The sequence below is a fragment of the Xyrauchen texanus genome, chromosome 8, assembly GCF_025860055.1.
Source record: "Xyrauchen texanus isolate HMW12.3.18 chromosome 8, RBS_HiC_50CHRs, whole genome shotgun sequence".
NCBI lineage: Eukaryota > Metazoa > Chordata > Actinopteri > Cypriniformes > Catostomidae > Xyrauchen > Xyrauchen texanus.
This window is the reverse complement of record NC_068283.1, coordinates 22,473,477-22,490,401: the sequence shown is the minus strand read 5'-3', so window position 1 is coordinate 22,490,401 and position 16,925 is coordinate 22,473,477. Positions and strand designations below refer to the sequence as shown.

Sequence of the window (16,925 nt, the reverse complement as noted above, 5' to 3'; positions counted from 1 at the left end):
CATGGATATGCTTTGTTAGGAAGATCATGAATATAGTAATCATTCAGTAATAGGGCTGCACAATATGGAGGAAAAATCTCAACAAACTTCTTTCATGTTGTCATTATGGCATTGTTGTTTGTAGAATTGAGGAAAATAATGAATTTAATCCATTTTGGAATAAGGCTGTAACATAACAAAATGTGGAAAAAGTGAAGCGCTGTGAATACCTTCCATATGCACTGTACATGTTTACTGTTAACAAGTATTGTGTTTTCTTTGCATGTACATAGCAGTCTTAACTTTTAAGATTTGCCATCAGCTCTTGGTAAAAAATCAATTGCCACCTTGTACCATGATTTCTCTTAAGGTGTTTTCAGACCTTGATTTGTTATGAAACGGGCTAAAGGGTCAAAAGGTTGCTTTTTCTTCATGGTTCTGTTCGCTTTAAGGCAATATTTCAAAACAGACAAACTGTTAACAAATGTCATGTGAGCAAACTGTCCCCTCATTGGTCTGAATGTTTGTGCACTTCCTGGATTCAGCTCAAACATAGAAATACAAATTTTACAAGACCTGTAAAAATGTGTCATCTGGTACAAATATTTGAGTATTTTTTGTCATGGTAATGCAAAAAGTCATCGCATGGCACAAAATGTGTGTTCCTGTCATCCTACCCCATTTCTGCCACAATCTAAAAGAGTGAAGTGATCGTACTACAATTACCTCAGTAATTACTAATCAACTCCCATTTTAAACATGCTACTATATCTTATATAGTCGGCAAAAGCTATATCCTCATTTTGATGAATTACAGTGACTTAAGTACCCTAATGCTGATATTGATGCTCATTGACAGACTATGTTCTCAGATATCGGGAAACAAAACGATGGAGCTGGGAAATCGCCAAATATATTAAATAGTAGCCCTGGGTATGAAATTGGCACCCACAACTAGGGTTGTGCCGATGGACTATATCATCGTCCATCGTGATGGCTGACCAACATCACGATGTAGAGCCACCATCGTGATGCCACGCCCCCTTTTGCGAGTCTTGCTAGTGTGACTCACTAATCCTAGTCTCTTCTATAGTTAACCTAAAAACTTTGCAGGGATTGCTCTGTAAATTAAATTGAGAATATAACTTATATGCTATTTTAAATACTGTAGTATATGCCAGAGACGTGACGTGTTAGTCTGTGAAAATACCGTGTCAGGCAGGCTCATTATCACATAGCTCTTGTATACACTGAAGCGGCAGTTTAAGAGAAACCCAGACCAGCGAACGTCAAATAACTTTTGTCTGGTTAATACTTTTAAAGAAAAATTTCCTTAGCCATAAATCCATAATGTCAAATCAAATGAAAGAAACAAGGTGAATATGAATAACACACATTTATTAAAACATAGAAGAACAACAAATAAGAACAAGAAAACGGGAACAACACTCAGACCGAAACTCGGCATTAACATTTCACTTATAATTAGCAGCACAATTAACTTCAGCACAGGCTACAAAATAAATTATGTTATTAAAATATTGTAAAGTGGTCATATGAACTACACAAATGAACGTTTAAAAAATAATATGCAAAATCGAATAGCTCTGCAACGGATGGCGAAAAATGCGTAAAGAAGTCTAATATCTTTCACCATAGACCATGTTTAAATTTCGATGTTTCTGGCCAGAAATACCAACATATTCACTTTATCTGGTTTTAATAAGCTGTGGATTGGAGTAACTACACTACCCGCTGTGCTGAAGACCCGCTCTGATGGAGTACTGGTAGCACATATGCACAGATATTTCCGTGCTAATCTTGCCATGAACGGAAACCTTTTGTCGTTTGTTTTCCACCAAGTCAGCAGGTCCTCTTCCCCATCAATGGCCATTTCCTGCAGGTACATGGTCATTTCTGCCTCGACCTTTTGCTCATCAGTGAGCGTGGCTGTGGCTGCTCTCTTCGCAAGAAGGCTGCCCAAAGACGACTTTTTTTTCTTAGGCGCAATATAGGCCAATTAAAAAGCCCGGATGAGTACTAATTTGTTGGGCTAGTAAAATAACGAAATTATAGTTTTTCAGTAGAAAAAAAATATCTATGTAAAGAGATATATTAAAATAAAAAGTGCTTAAAAGTGCACAACTCTTCTTAAGTGGAAGAAATATTTTTCCCCTTACGTGCAACCTATTGGAAAGCGCGGATGAGTCAGTTGGGATAGTAAAATAACAAAATTATAGTTTTTAAGTGGAAAATAGTATTTATGTAAAGAGATATATTAAAATAAAAAGTGCACAACTCTTAAGTGAAAGCTAAAAAAAAATGCTTCACGTGTCGTGCAACCTACTGATAATGCGCCGACGAGTCATTAGTTGGGTTAGTAAAATAACGAAATTATAATTTTTCATATAATTTTCGAAAATTATATGAAATTATATAACCCCCCACCCCACCGACGATATCATCATCCATCGCGATGTTTTACTGCCAATTTAGGGGACATCGCCAAACCCTACCCACAACCCGCCTAATGTAAGTATTTCATGCTCCGTTGTGGGTAATTTTGCCACTGTGGCAGGTGACTTGCAAGAGTCTCGATTGTCGCATAAAAAGAAATGCTCTTTGACACAAAAACGAGGTTGAAGTAACACACTTGATGATATTTTTAGAACAGACGAAAGAAAAGCCATCGTGTGTCTGATACGATGTTTGTTCAAAGGTAAATGGCACACTCGCATGTGAAGTGTTCTCCCCGTTCTCTTTTTTTCTGATAACAGAAAACTGTTTGCAAGAATAGTGTCATCTATGAGAATGCTGCAAATGACCTAATACCATCTCAGGAGGTGTTTGATGTTTAGTTAACTTTATTTCCATGGAGCAGTTTGTGCTTAACATTTATTGTGAAAGCAAATTTGCTGTTCACTTTATATAGCCTACATATGTGATTTAAATCATAAAATAATACAAAAACATGTTCACTTTGAACCTAAAATGTTAATTATTATTTTTACATTTATAATTTTCTTTAGTTCTAAATATTCCAGCTCATCTTGTAGACAGATACTTGGGTGATGGCAATTGGGAGGTGGTTATTCGTTGTTATTTTTTAACCAGATAGATCTTTTAATTGGTTTTTGCTTCATTTGTAGTGCAATTTGCGTGCCTCTCCAGAGTTTGTTTACAATTGTACAGACTGATTGTTTTGGTGTGAATCTGAGTGCGATTTGTCGAGTTCATATATGCTGAAACAAACTGAACCAAGGTAGAAAACGCACCAGGTTCCGAAACAAGTGGTCCAAATGAGCCAGGTGAGAAAAAGCCTTAAAGGGATAGTTCGCCCAGAAATTTAAATTTGCTGCTCACTTGCCCTCATGTCATCCTGGGTGTGTATAACTTTCTTTTGCTGAATACAAAGATTTTTAAAAGAATATTTCTGCTCTGTAGGTCCTCACAAGTCAATTGAATGGGTGCCAAAAATTAAGCTCAAATACACAAACACATCATAAAAGTAATCCATGAGACAGTGGTTAAATCCTTATCTTCAGAAATGATATGATAGGTGTGGGTGAGAAACAGGTTCTTATTTTTGGTGATTTGCATTCTTCGTGCATATCGCCCCCTACTGTGCTGGAGGAATAATTTATGGTAAAAACTGATTTAGAGTTGAAGTCAAAAGGTTACATACTGCTTAGTCAAATCCTTTTTAAACTCTTTTGTTTTTCACAATTTCTGACATTTAATCGTAGAAAACTTTCCCGGTCTTAGGTCAGTTAGGATCACTATTTTAAGTATGTGAAATGTCAGAATAATAGTAGAGAATGATTTTCAGCTTTGATTTCTTTCATCACATTCCCAGCGGGTCAGAAGTTTGCATACCCCTTTTTTTTTTTTTTTTGTGTTTGGTAGCATTGCCTTTTATATTGTTTAACTTGGGTCAAACATTTTGGGTAGCCTTCCACAAGCTTCTCACAATAAGTTGCTCAAACTTTGGACCATTGCTCCAGACTGCTCGCACATGCTTTTTCAGTTCTGCCCACACATTTTCAATCGGATTGATGTCAGGGCTTTGTGATGGCCACTCTAATACCTTGACATTGTTGTTCTTAAGCCATTTTGCTGCAATTTTGGAGGTATGCTTGTGGTCATTGTCCATTTGGAAGACCCATTTGTGACCAAACTTTAAGTTCCTGGCAGATATCTTGAGATGTTGCTTCAATATATCCACAATTTGACTTCCTCATGATGCCATCTATTTTGTGAAGTGCAGCAAAGCACTCCCACAACATGATGCTGCCACCGCCATACTTCACAGCTGGGATGGTGTTCTTTGGCTTGCAAGCCCTCACCCTTTTTCCTCCAAACATAATAATGGTCATTATGGCCAAAGAGTAAAATTGTTTATCAGACCAGAGGATGTTTCTCCAAAAAGATCTTTGTCCCCATGTGCACTTGCAAACAGTAGTCTGGCTTTTTATGGCAGTTTGAAGCAGTGATGTCTTCCTTGCTGAGCAGCTGTTCAGGTTATGTCAATATAGGATTCGTTTTACTGTGGATAAAGATTCTTGTCTACCCGTTTCCTCCATTATCTTCACAAGGTCCTTTGCTGTTTTGTGTGATTGATTTGCACTTTTTGCCCCAAACTACGTTCATCTCTAGGAGACAGAATGCATCTCCTTCCTGAGCGGTTTGATGGCTGCATGGTCCCATAGTGTTTATACTTGCGTACTATTGTTTGTACAGACGAACACTGTACCTTCATGCATTTGAAAATTGCTCCCAAGGATGAACCAGACTTGTGGAGGTCCACAATTTATTTCCTGTGGTCTTGGCTGATGTTGTTTGATTTGCTCATGATGTCAAGCAAAGAGGCACTGAATTAAAGGTCGGCCTTAATATGCATCCACAGGTACACCTCCAGTTGACCTATCAGAATCTAATTGCCTAAAGGCTTGACATAATTTTCTGGAATTTTCCAAGCTGCTTAAAGGCACAGTTAACTTGTATGTAAACTTCTGACCCATTGGAATTCTGATATAGTCCATTTAAAGTGAAACAATCTGTCTGTAAACAATGAGTGGAAAAATTACATAGATGATCTAAATGACTTGCCAAAACTACAATTTGCTAATATGAAATATGTGGAGTGAATAAAAAATAAGTTTTAATGACTTCAACCTAAGTGTATGTAAACTTCTGACTTCAACTGTAAATATTAGTTTCTCACCAACATCTATCATATCACTTCAGAAGATTTAACCACTGGATCCTTATGGATTACGTTTTTGATGACTTTGTGCATTTTGGAGCTTAAAAATCTTGGCACCCGTTCACTTGTATTGTATGGACCAACAGAGCTGAGGTATTCTTCTAAAAATCTTTGTGTTCTGCAGAAGAAAGTAAGTCAAGTACATCTGGGATTGCATGAGGGCAAGAGTAAATGATGAGAGCATTTTAATTTGAGTGAACTATCCCTTTAAATGCAAGAAGTATCAGGACATTAATAGTCAATGTAACATGAAGTGCATTATTCATTCAACTTTTGGCTTCATTTTAAAGTGTCAGGAAACCCCCCTTGCTTGGCACCAATGTTCACACCTCAGACTGGAAAAGACTCATGGAATAGGGTGGGAATAAATTGAAAAATGTGGTGGATGGGGTTCGAGCTACTTCCAAAACTTGCACACACCCACAACAGAAATAACAGAATATCACATTATGAGTGAGATGAAAACAAAAGAGTTGTGGGGCTTTTTGCTGTGAAAATTATCTACAAAAAGATAATATTTTGTTCAAACTTTTGAGAATGAAGTGTGAACAGCACTCGGAGCAGACATTATAATGAAAACCAGCACTGCATTGAGACCACATTAATTCATGGATATTTATTCTTACAATGAGTGTAAAGGGTTTAATACAAGTTAACCACCTAAAATAAATTTGACACATCCCTCCTTTTTCTAAAGAAACACATTGCATACAGTAAGGCACATACAATGAAATCAAATGGGTCCGATACACACAATATTAAATATGCACTGTTTTACAAAAGTATAGCCTCAGTTAAGCATAATGCACGTTAACATGGCTCTAGTGTGATAAAATTGTATACAAACCTTGAGTGTTATCCAGTCATTCAGCTGCATTGTTATGATGACAACTCCAGTAAATCATGTATGCTTAAATCCTGCAAATTTTGCTTAATGTTAAGTGTACAAAAAAGAGAGCTGACATCAACTTTTTAGTTTCATCACTGTCTTCTGTTTTTGAAAAAGCTGTCATGTTATCCAGTTTATGATTAGATGCACAGAGAAGCAGCGATGGAATCAGTGCACTGTCTAAACATCCCTCATAACATCTGCTTCATGTCTGCAGCCAATAAACACTCGCCTTTACATTTATTCACAGTGTTAAGTGTAAAATCTGTTCATGTCTGTTACATGAAATTGTACAAAATACAGCAGAAAGTGTGATATCCAATTTAAGGTGTGTACATGTCAATAATGTGCTTGAGAATGTTGTTGTGTTCAGGCCAGTAGTTGTATAATTAGATGCATGTAAACAATGTGATTATTGTTTACTTGGACTATGACCCTTTTGGAGATTATGACTTTGGAGATTTATGGCACATCTTGCAATCAAAATGCTTTACTTGCTATTGGTTGCACCTTGTAGTATTAATTGTAAAAGCTAGCTAAACTGTAAAAACAACTGCTCAATTTGCATGCCGATAGCTATCTTGTTAGCAACGTTACAGGAAGCTTTGAGTTAAATGAGTGGTGATCTAGTAGAAGGAATGGAAAAAATATGCATTCTCTTTTTTTTTTTTTTTTTTTTTTAAACATTTGCTTTATTGACTTGGTTTCTTTTAGCAAAATGCTGAAACGGATGCTTTTAATTGTGCAAAGTTTTACTGGATCATATATTGTTTTGAATTCTTGTTATTGTTTTGATTTCAGTGCCAGAACTTATCAAATCCAGTTTCAGCCAGCCTCAGTCTGCCAGTTATAATAGCAGCACCTCCACTGTTACCTGCGCCATCAGCAATGCCAAGAGGGCCCCAGCCAGTGGCCAGCCCCAAGCCTTGCCTCAGTACCCACTCTGTGAAGTTCCATCGAGTGTCTGTCAGCACAAACAGAAGCAGCTGTTGAAGCGTGGGTAATCCCTCACGGTCCTTGCAGCCACCCTGGGAACTCAAGTGCAGCTCATCTCTAGCCAGACAGTGGATCTTACGACTGAGAGGCCTGTCCCACACTGCACCCAAAGCCACATCTCAGGTACCACTACACTGCAAAATTATTTTTTTAGTCACCGCCAGGTGCATGGAGACTCATGTTTAATGGTATTCATTGCTGATAGGAAGACACATTCCAATGTTGAAATGAAAGGTACATGTACAAGGATATGTCTATTAACCGATATATTGGCCATGGCAATAAATTGTCTGATATTTGACCACTTTGAGATCGATGGCATTAGCTGATTAACAAAAGTTAGTGTATACGCGATTGAAAAACCTGTATTGTTTGGCCTCTGATTTAAAGTCAAAGTGCAGTTATTGGTGTGATTTGTAAAAATGGTAGCTTTTAATGTGAGTTTGCAGTGTGCTTTCCAACTGTACTGTTCATTTTTATGTCTTGTTTCTTTCACAGTTTTTGTAGAATTGGAATTGACTTTGATCATAGCAGTGGAATGAGCAAATGTGATGTTTGTGTCATGGTCTTAGTTTGTGGCTTTTTTATTGACAGTTTAGAAAAAGATTTGAAGGTGTTTTTCCAAGCTCAGTCCTGCTGTGTAATCTTCCTGTCAAGAGTGTCTCATTGTGTTGCTCTTTTGTTTCATAGGCATGGCTCCTATTCGGGATTCTGTCAGCCACTCCTCTAACCAAACAGGTGACACACCTTTTTTTTTTCTCACCACATGTGGCTGTTTACTGTTTTTGTTTGGTATGTGTGATGAGTCCAAAGGTCACAGCTGACCTGTTTGGCATTTTGTGTTTTGGTAGATTAAGTAGCAAGTTTTCCTCTGTATATGATTAATGGTCTAAATAATCTGCAATACAAACAGTATTGCTTAAGCACTCAAGTGTAATTTTGAATCACTAAATATAGCCATATGCTTTGGCACTTCTTGTAAGAAAAATGTTATACGATCTTGGCATAAGTACTTAACTTTCCCTTTTTTTCCTGCCAAACCTGTGTTATGTAAAACCAAACCACTTGTGCTGCCAACTGATTCACCGTGCACACTTTTCTGAATTTAGGCTAGTTTTTAAAATGTAAACCAGTGATTGTGAATTTTGCACATGACACGGTTTAAGTGTCCATAACAAGAAGCCTTAAAGAATAAAACCAGACTATTATTGCCTCTAGAGAGATGGGTTTTGAGATCAAACTGTGTTTTAAGTTTACTCTACTGAGGTCATCTCAATGACCTTCAGCAGAATTTCCCTTTTTATCATGTCACAATCTGTTTTCTTGAGACCAGCAGTGAGACTGTGTTTGTTTGTCTTGCCATATCTGTTAGTAATACAGCCAGGGAAGAAAGATCTCAGACTTGGCAAGAGAACAACGCTCCAGGAAGCTTGGCAGCCATCTTGCAGAAAAATTTGAAAGCAAGAGCAGACTAGCAGAAACTGCTTATTTTAAGGAAGATCGCAGTTGCATTAGTGTTATGGCTTAGCATAATGAGGGAACTTGCAGAGACACCTCACACTGTCTTGCTGCTAGCGATCGTCTGCCTTTCCCTCTATCTCTTGGCATGCAGAAAGATCATGCTGCTGCTACAAAATGGTGGCAGCTGTACTACTGTTTCAGTCTCGCTTCAGTAAGGCAACTCTCAGCAGTACGGATGCCGGGTCTATGGGCAGTTAGCCATTGCCAAGTAATTCTCAAATGGACACATTTTGAGAATGTAATTAGAGGTCTACTGAATTTTACGGTTTTCAGTGCATTGCCAAAGAAATGTCTTTGGCTTATATTTTTGTTTTGTGGCATGCATTACACTTCATACAGTTGAAGTCAGAAGTTTAAATACACTTAAGTCATTAAAAATATATATTTTTTTTAACCACTTCACAGATTTCATATTAGCAAACTATAGTTTTGTCAAGTCGTTTAGGACATCTTGTGCATGACATTGAGTAATTTTTCCAACAATTGTTTAGACTGATTGTTTCTCTTTTAATTGACTATCACAATTCCAGTGGGTCAGAAGTTTACATACACCAAGTTAACTGTGCCTTTTAAGCATCTTTGAAAATTCCAGAAAATGATGTCAAGCCTATAGGCAATTAGCCAATTAGCTACTAGTTGGAGTCAATTGGAGGTGTACCTGTGGATGTATTTTAATGCCTACCAAACTCTGTGCCTCTTTGCTTGACATCATGAGAAAATCAAAAGAAATCAGCTAAGACATCAAAAAAATAATTGTGGACCTCCACAAGTCTGGTTCATCCTTGGGAGAAATTTCAAAACACTTGAACCAACATAGTACCACATTCATCTGTACAAACAATAGTACGCAAGTATAAACACCATGGGAACATCATGACACACATTTTGTCTCCTTGAGATGAACGTACTTTGGTGAGAAATGTGCAAATCTATCCCAGAACAACAGCAAAGGACCATGTGAGATGCTGGAGGAAACAGTTAGACAAGTATCTACAGGTGAAACTCGAAAAATTAGAATATCGTGCAAAAGTTCATTAATTTCAGTAATTCAACTTAAAAGGTGAAACTAATATATTATATAGACTCATTACAAGCAAAGTAAGATATTTCAAGCCTTTATTTGATATAATTTTGATGATTATGGCTTACAGCTTATGAAAACCCCAAATTCAGTATCTCAGAAAATTTGAATATTACATGAAATCAATAAAAAAAAAAGGATTTTAAATACAGAAATGTCGGCCCTCTGAAAAGTATAATCATGCATATGTACTCAGTACTTGGTTTGGGCCCCTTTTGCATTAATTACTGCCTCAATGCTGCGTGGCATGGATGCTATCAGCCTGTGGCACTGCTGAGGTGTTATGGAAGACCAAGATGCTTCAATAGCGGCCTTCAGCTCTTCTGCATTGTTTGGTCTCATGTCTCTCATCTTTCTCTTGGCAATGCCCCATAGATTCTTTACGGGGTTCAGGTCAGGCGAGTTTGCTGGCCAATCAAGCACAGTAATACCATGGTCATTGAACCAGGTTTTGGTACTTTTGGCAGTGTGGGCAGGTGCCAAGTCCTGCTGGAAAATGAAGTCAGCATCTCCATAAAGCTTGTCTGCTGAAGGAAGCATGAAGTGCTCTAAAATTTCCCGGTAGACGGCTGCGTTGACTCTGGACTTAATAAAGCACAGTGGACCAACACCAGCCGATGACATGGCTCCCCAAACCAACACAGACTGTGGAAACTTCACACTGGACTTCAAGCATCTTGGATTGTGTGCCTCTCCATTCTTCCTCCAGACTCTGGGACCTTGGTTTCCAAATGAGATGCAAAATTTGCTCTCATCAGCAAAGAGGACTTTGGACCACTGAGCAACAGACCAGTTCTTTTTTTCTTTAGCCCAGGTAAGACGCTTCTGACGTTGTTTGTTGTTCAGGAGCGGCTTGACAAGAGGAATACGACATTTGAAGCCTCAGTCCACTCCTTGTGAAGCTCCCCCACACATTTGAATGGCCTTTTCCTGACAATCCTCTCCAGGCTACGGTCATCCCTGCTGCTTGTGCACCTTTTTCTTCCACACTTTTTCCTTCCACTTAACTTTCTATTAATGTGCTTTGATACAGCACTTTGAGAACATCCAACTTCTTTTGCAATTACCTTTTGAGGCTTTCCCTGTCAATGGTTTTCTGCACAACTGTCAGGTCAGCAGTCTTCCCCATGATTGTGAATTCAACTGAACCAGACTGAGAGACCATTTAAAGGCTCAGGAACCCTTTGCAGGTGTTTAGCTGATTAGGGTGTGACACTTTGAGCCTACAATACTGAACCTTTTCACAATATTCTAATTTTCTGAGATTCTGAATTTGGGGTTTTCATAAGCTGTAAGCCATAATCATCAAAATTATATCAAATCAAGGCTTGAAATATCTTACTTTGCTTGTAATGAGTCTATATAATATATTAGTTTCACCTTTTAAGTTGAATTACTGAAATTAATGAACTTTTGCACGATATTCTAATTTTTCGAGTTTCACCTGTATATCCACAGTAAAACAATTCCTAAATCGACGTATCCTGTAAGGTTTCTCAGCAAGGAAGAAGCCACTGCTTCAAAAACGCCTGTGTATGTAAACTTTTAACCCACTGGGAATGTGATGAACGAAATAAAAGCTGAAATAAATAATTCTCTCTACTATTATTGTGACAAAGTGACATTTCACATTCTTAAAATAAAGTAGTGATCCTAACTGACTTAAGATATGAAATGTTTTATACAATTAAATGTCAGAAATTGTTTAATGTATTTAGTTTAAATGTATTTGGCTAAACTGCTGACTTCAACTGTATGTTTAGATTATGGGTAATAGTGTTAGGTCAGTGGAACTCTTAATCAGGATTTCACATTTAGTTATTCCTCTGCGATTTGCAAATCTTACTCTTTGTCTAGCATTTTTTTGCCATATCCAATGTCAAAACTAACACAAGCTGTGATGCATACTAATCAGTTTTTGTATTCTGGCATTATTTTTTGCTTAGCCAAGTTGTCTTTGCCTACTTTTGGAATTCCTTTTGTCAGGTCTCACTGAATAACTTCTCAATTGTGCCAACAAACATCTTGTTGAAGGACTTTATAATAACTTATGATTTGACTCCCTACACTCATGTATAGTCCTTTTTATAAACAGCTTTTTTTTTGTCTTTGTATTGATAGTTTTTTCTTTCTTTTTGACTTAAGAACTGATTTGAAATTTTTATGTCCACAGATTTGGAACATGCTGGTCTGGAACCTCAGTATGAAAATTCACTGTGGAGCTCTGGCAGCGACTCGAACAGCAACTGGGGAAAAGTCATTGTAGATAAGGGACCATGGCCCTCCATCACTGGTAGTGACCCAGAGTTAGCCTCTGAATGTATGGATGCTGACTCTGCCTCCAGCTCGGGGTCTGAAAAGAATCTTGGTAGTATGGCATCTGGGAACACCTGTGGTGACAACAATGGAAATAGACAAGGCAGCAGTAATTTCATGGTTGCAAATGGCAGCAATAATGTGGGTAATGGGAGTGTTAAGGGGTCTTGGGGTATGCCCAATGGCTCGATGCTAAACCCATGTCAAGGCTCTGTGGAGGGCCCCAGCAACAAGCTGGCAGAAGGCAGCCATGGCAAAATAAATGCATGGGGCACCCAAGGTTCCTCAACCAATGGAGGTATAAATCCAAGCACTTTGAACCCAAATGCCAACCATGGTGCCTGGCCCATTCTTCAGAACACTGGGCCCAACCCCCATGGGCCTGTGGGGAATGGAAATGGCGGCACCAACACTCAAAGCACCATAGGTCAAACACCCAGCGTACAGAGTATCAACTCTAAGATGTCCTGGGAATGCCTGCGGGAAAATATGTACGAAGCTGAAGTCAATGGTACAAACAAGGTTCCAAGTGGGCAGCCTCAAAACCTTAACACTGAATTTAATGGACCAAATAACACTACTAACACGATGACCTCTAGTTTACCAAACTCTACTGGTTCAATGCAGCTGAATGAACAGCCCTCAGGGCACCGAGCCTGGCCTGTGAGCACAGGAGGCTCTCCTCAGCTCCCTATTTCTACAGTCTGTAATGGCACTTCCATTTCTCAACATGGCAACAGTGAGGGAATTAACAATGGGTCTTATGGTACAGCATGGGGCATTCCGCCCTGCACTAATTACTCTGGAGACAAATGTCCTGTCCCTAAAGGCCAAGCTATGGGCGACACTGTGAATGCAACTCTAATGCAGTCTGGAGCCAATGGCTCCTCTGTGAGTGCTGCTTCTTTAAAGAATAATAATAACAATGGGATGGGTGGTCATGGAGGAGGTTGGGACTCTGCGTCCACTACCTCAAGTATGTCTTGGGGTGCAGGTAATGGTGTGGGCCCTGCTGCCATCCCTCGCCCCTGGGGGAGTGCCTCCTCTTCTTCCTCTTCCTCAACCTCTTCAAACACTGGCACTAAGGTCTCAAATTGTGAGTGGAACACTCTGCCCAGCAACAGTCAGCATTCCAATGATGACACGAATGAGAGCAGGAAGGGAACAAATGGATGGAAGTCCTTGGAAGATGATGCTCTTGGTATAAGAAGCTGTGGACAAGCTTCCCAAGACAGCACATGGAACAAATCAACAGGCAGTGAAGGAAGTGGGGAGAGTTCAGTAGGTTGCAGTGACAGGGATGGACAATGCAACCGAAGAAGGGGTAATCAACAGGGGATGATAAATGCAGCTCTCACTAAAATTGATATGGACCCCAGGGTCTTGTCCAACACAGGGTGGGGTCAAACACCAGTCCGCCAAAACATTGCCTGGGATGTATCGAGCTCTGATAAAAAGACAGGAAATCGACAAGCTGGCTGGGCCAGTGCTCCCCCGCAGGTGTCTAAATCGAGTGGGTGGGGAGACGGATCCACCACCAACAGTAATGATCCTGGGTGGACCGAAAAGAAACTTTCAACTGGTTGGGGAGAAACCAAAGGCCCAGTTGGGCAAGGTCGGTGGGAGGAAGCCTCTTCCGTTACAATGAACAAGGGCAGTTCCTCATGGAATGGTGGAAAGGATGAGAAGTCCTCCTCTTGGAATAACACACAGAAGGCAAAACAGGGATGGGGTGGAAAATCTGCTGAAGAGGGATGGGGTGGAGAAGGCCAAAAGGGAAACCATTGGGTAGAGCCCCAGAAATCTGGTTCCGGTGTCTGGGACAGCGACAGTGACCGCTCTGGATCAGTTTGGAGCGAACCTGGCCGTTGTGACACAGGCAACACCTGGGGAGGCAGTGGAGGCACCAACACTCACGACCAGTGTAGTCCAACCACAGGATGGGGAGGACCAGCCAAGACCAATAATCAAAACCAAGGCTGGGGTGAGCCAATCAAGCCAAGCTACTCCAACCCTACTTGGGGTGACTCCATCAAACCGAACAACTCTTCAGATTGGGGCAAATCCCAAGAATCCAGCATGGGAACATTCAGGAGTGGGAACACCCCTCAGACTGTAGCCCCTTGTCAGAACAGGCCTACAGGATGGCTGGGAGGCCCGATGCCTGCTGCCTCTAAAGAAGTATCCACTGGCTGGGAAGAGCCATCTCCTGAATCCATCAGGCGTAGAATGGAGATTGATGATGGTACTTCAGCATGGGGTGATCCCAACAAATATAACACTGGCAATGTCAACATGTGGAACAAGAAAACTGCTGGAGAGCAGGATGGCATGGCTACTTCCCAGCACCCACAGGCCCAAAGCTCTATGGCTCCAAAAGAAAAGAACTGCAGCTCAGGTGGGTGTATTTCTTTTTTGCAGTGCCTCAGCAAGCATTTATTACCTATTATATTTATCTTGCAGTCATCCCTTTTGGAATTTCTCTAGATGTGCATTTTCTCACAACACAAATACACATGCATACATGCATATCAGTGTTTCCTATGGAATTCAGCTCTTGCAGCATGGGAAATGCTGTGCCACCCCTCCGCCTATGCGCCTTGGGGGTGGATTACAATTTGTTATACTAAAACATCTGAAATTTTACAACAATCTCACCTAAATATCATGCAGGGGCTACTTTTCTCACTGCTTACATCTATTTTTTTTTTCAGTCACTTGTTTCCCAGCTAGATGTGATGCAATCATATGCTGACATTATGTTCTTGTTCTTGGCAGATACCTTTAACGAATACTTTAACAGGTAGTTGGAGGGCAGTTCACCCAAAAATGAAACTTCTGTCATTATTTACCCTCAAGTCTGCATTAATTTGCCTCTTGTGTAGAACACCAAAGGAGATGTTAGACAGTATGTCTGTCATCATTCAATGTCACTGCATCAAAGTGAATGGTGACTAAAACATTCTCCCTAACCAATTCATTGGAAGAAAGTCATAAAGCTTTGTAACAACACGAAGGTAACAGATGACAGAATTTTCATTTTTGAGTGAACCATTACTTTAAGAGTTTAAGTCAATTCTCAACAGTTACATTTTAAAAATGTCAGTTTAATGCTGACAGTGTATTAAAGACAACACAGCTGTTATTCTGTGCACAAGATGAAATTCGTGGAGCGGCACAGAACCGCTTCACATGTGCTCAGAACATCATGTACAGACTGTTTGATTAAATCACATCATGGCCCTTTGTGATTAAATCACATCATGGCCCTTTGCAGTTTAACGTTCACATAAGGTCATCAAGTATAGGTCAGAAGGATCGTTTAGCCCTATACAGTGCAGAGCAGCGCTTCTGAATAGCAGTGCAGAAAACACTGATGCTTATACACCGATCAGCCACAACATTAAAACCACCTGCCTAATATACCTCCCCTCATGCTGCCAAAACAGTGCCACCATATTCTTCTCACCACAATTGTACAGAGCAGTTATCCGATTTACCGTTGTGGAGCGGCACAGAACCGCCTCACGTGCTCAGAACATCATGTACAGACTGTTTGATTAAATCACATCATGGCCCTTTGGATCGTTTAGCGATCGAACCAGTCTGGCCTTACTCTCTTGACCCCTCTCATCAACAAGGCGTTTCATTCCGCAGAACTGCCCATCACTGAATGTTTTTTTGTTTTTTGTTTTTGTACCATTCAGAGTAAATCCTAGAAACTGTTGTGTGTGCAAATCCCAGCCGATCAGCAGTTACAGAAATGCTCAAACCAGCCTTTTGGCACCAAAAATCATTTATGCGATTTATCTAATCCAGTTGTGTGGCAGCAGTACAGTGCATAAAATCATATGGTCAGGAGCTTCAGTTAATGTTCACATTGACCATCAGAATGGGGAAAAAATGTGATCTCTGGGATTTTGTGTGTGGCATAATTGTTGGTGCCAGATGGGCTGGTATGAGAGTTTCGGTAACCGCTGATCCCCTGGGATTTTCACGCAAGACAGTATCTAGAATTTTCAGTCTCAGAATGCTGCCAAAAACAAACATAGATCTAGTGAGCTGTAGTTCTGCAGACAGAAACGCCTTGTTGATGAGAGAGGTCAACAAAGAATGGCCAGACTGGTTTGAACTGACAAAGTCAACGGTAAATCGGATAACTGCTCTGTACAATTGTGGTGAGAAGAATATGGTGGCACTGTTTTGGCAGCATGAGGGGAAGTATATTAGGTAGGTGGTTTTAATGTTGTGACTGATCAGTGTATATGTGTGTGTAATATATATTGTATATAATATATATAATGTGTATGTGAGTAGATCTTTGCTATTATCTGCCATGTTATTGTTTTGCATTATTTGCTAAAGAGGAAATATAAAGGTTTATGTGCAAGTGGTGTTCCCACCTCATTTGGAATTCGCTATGCATGAGCTTTGCTTAGGAAAAAATAGGCTTGGGTTATGTTCTGAATGATGGTGCAGTCATATGGCAGCAACCTGAGCAATAAGGCTCACATGAACAGGGCTATTTTTGAAAGAAGAATTCAGGGCATATGCTGTACGGTGAAAGTGCAAAAACCTTAGCGGTTAAATGTAAGCTGATCCATCAGTAGGACTTCAGAGTAAACAAAGCTTACGTAAGCATGTTTTTTCAATGGTTGTACTTGGACCATAGGAAAGTTTACAAGTTCAGTCCAGAGTTTATTTGCAAATATTTTTTGCATTGTTCTTGTAAATAGATTTTCTTTTTAAACACACTCCTCTTAGTATTCTTAATTTTTTTATTATTTGCTTTGTAGCTGGTGTAATTTGATTGGTATATAGAACATAAGTTTTATTGCAGTGCCATAAATAATATCCCTTCCACTTATTGTGCCTTG

At 39.7% G+C, this 16,925-nt stretch overlaps 1 protein-coding gene across 3 annotated transcripts in view; it reads left to right on the top strand.

Annotated features, from left to right (window-relative positions):
- LOC127647806 (trinucleotide repeat-containing gene 6A protein-like) overlaps positions 1-16,925 on the top strand; it is a 46,668-nt gene that overhangs the window by 14,818 nt on the left and 14,925 nt on the right. For all 3 annotated transcript variants that reach the window (XM_052132280.1, XM_052132278.1, XM_052132279.1), the window contains exons 3-5: positions 6,936-7,253; positions 7,821-7,868; positions 11,906-14,446. In XM_052132280.1, the coding sequence (XP_051988240.1) occupies positions 7,823-7,868; positions 11,906-14,446 (2,587 nt within the window). In that variant the 5' untranslated portion in view covers positions 6,936-7,253; positions 7,821-7,822. The remainder of the gene's footprint in view (positions 1-6,935; positions 7,254-7,820; positions 7,869-11,905; positions 14,447-16,925) is intronic.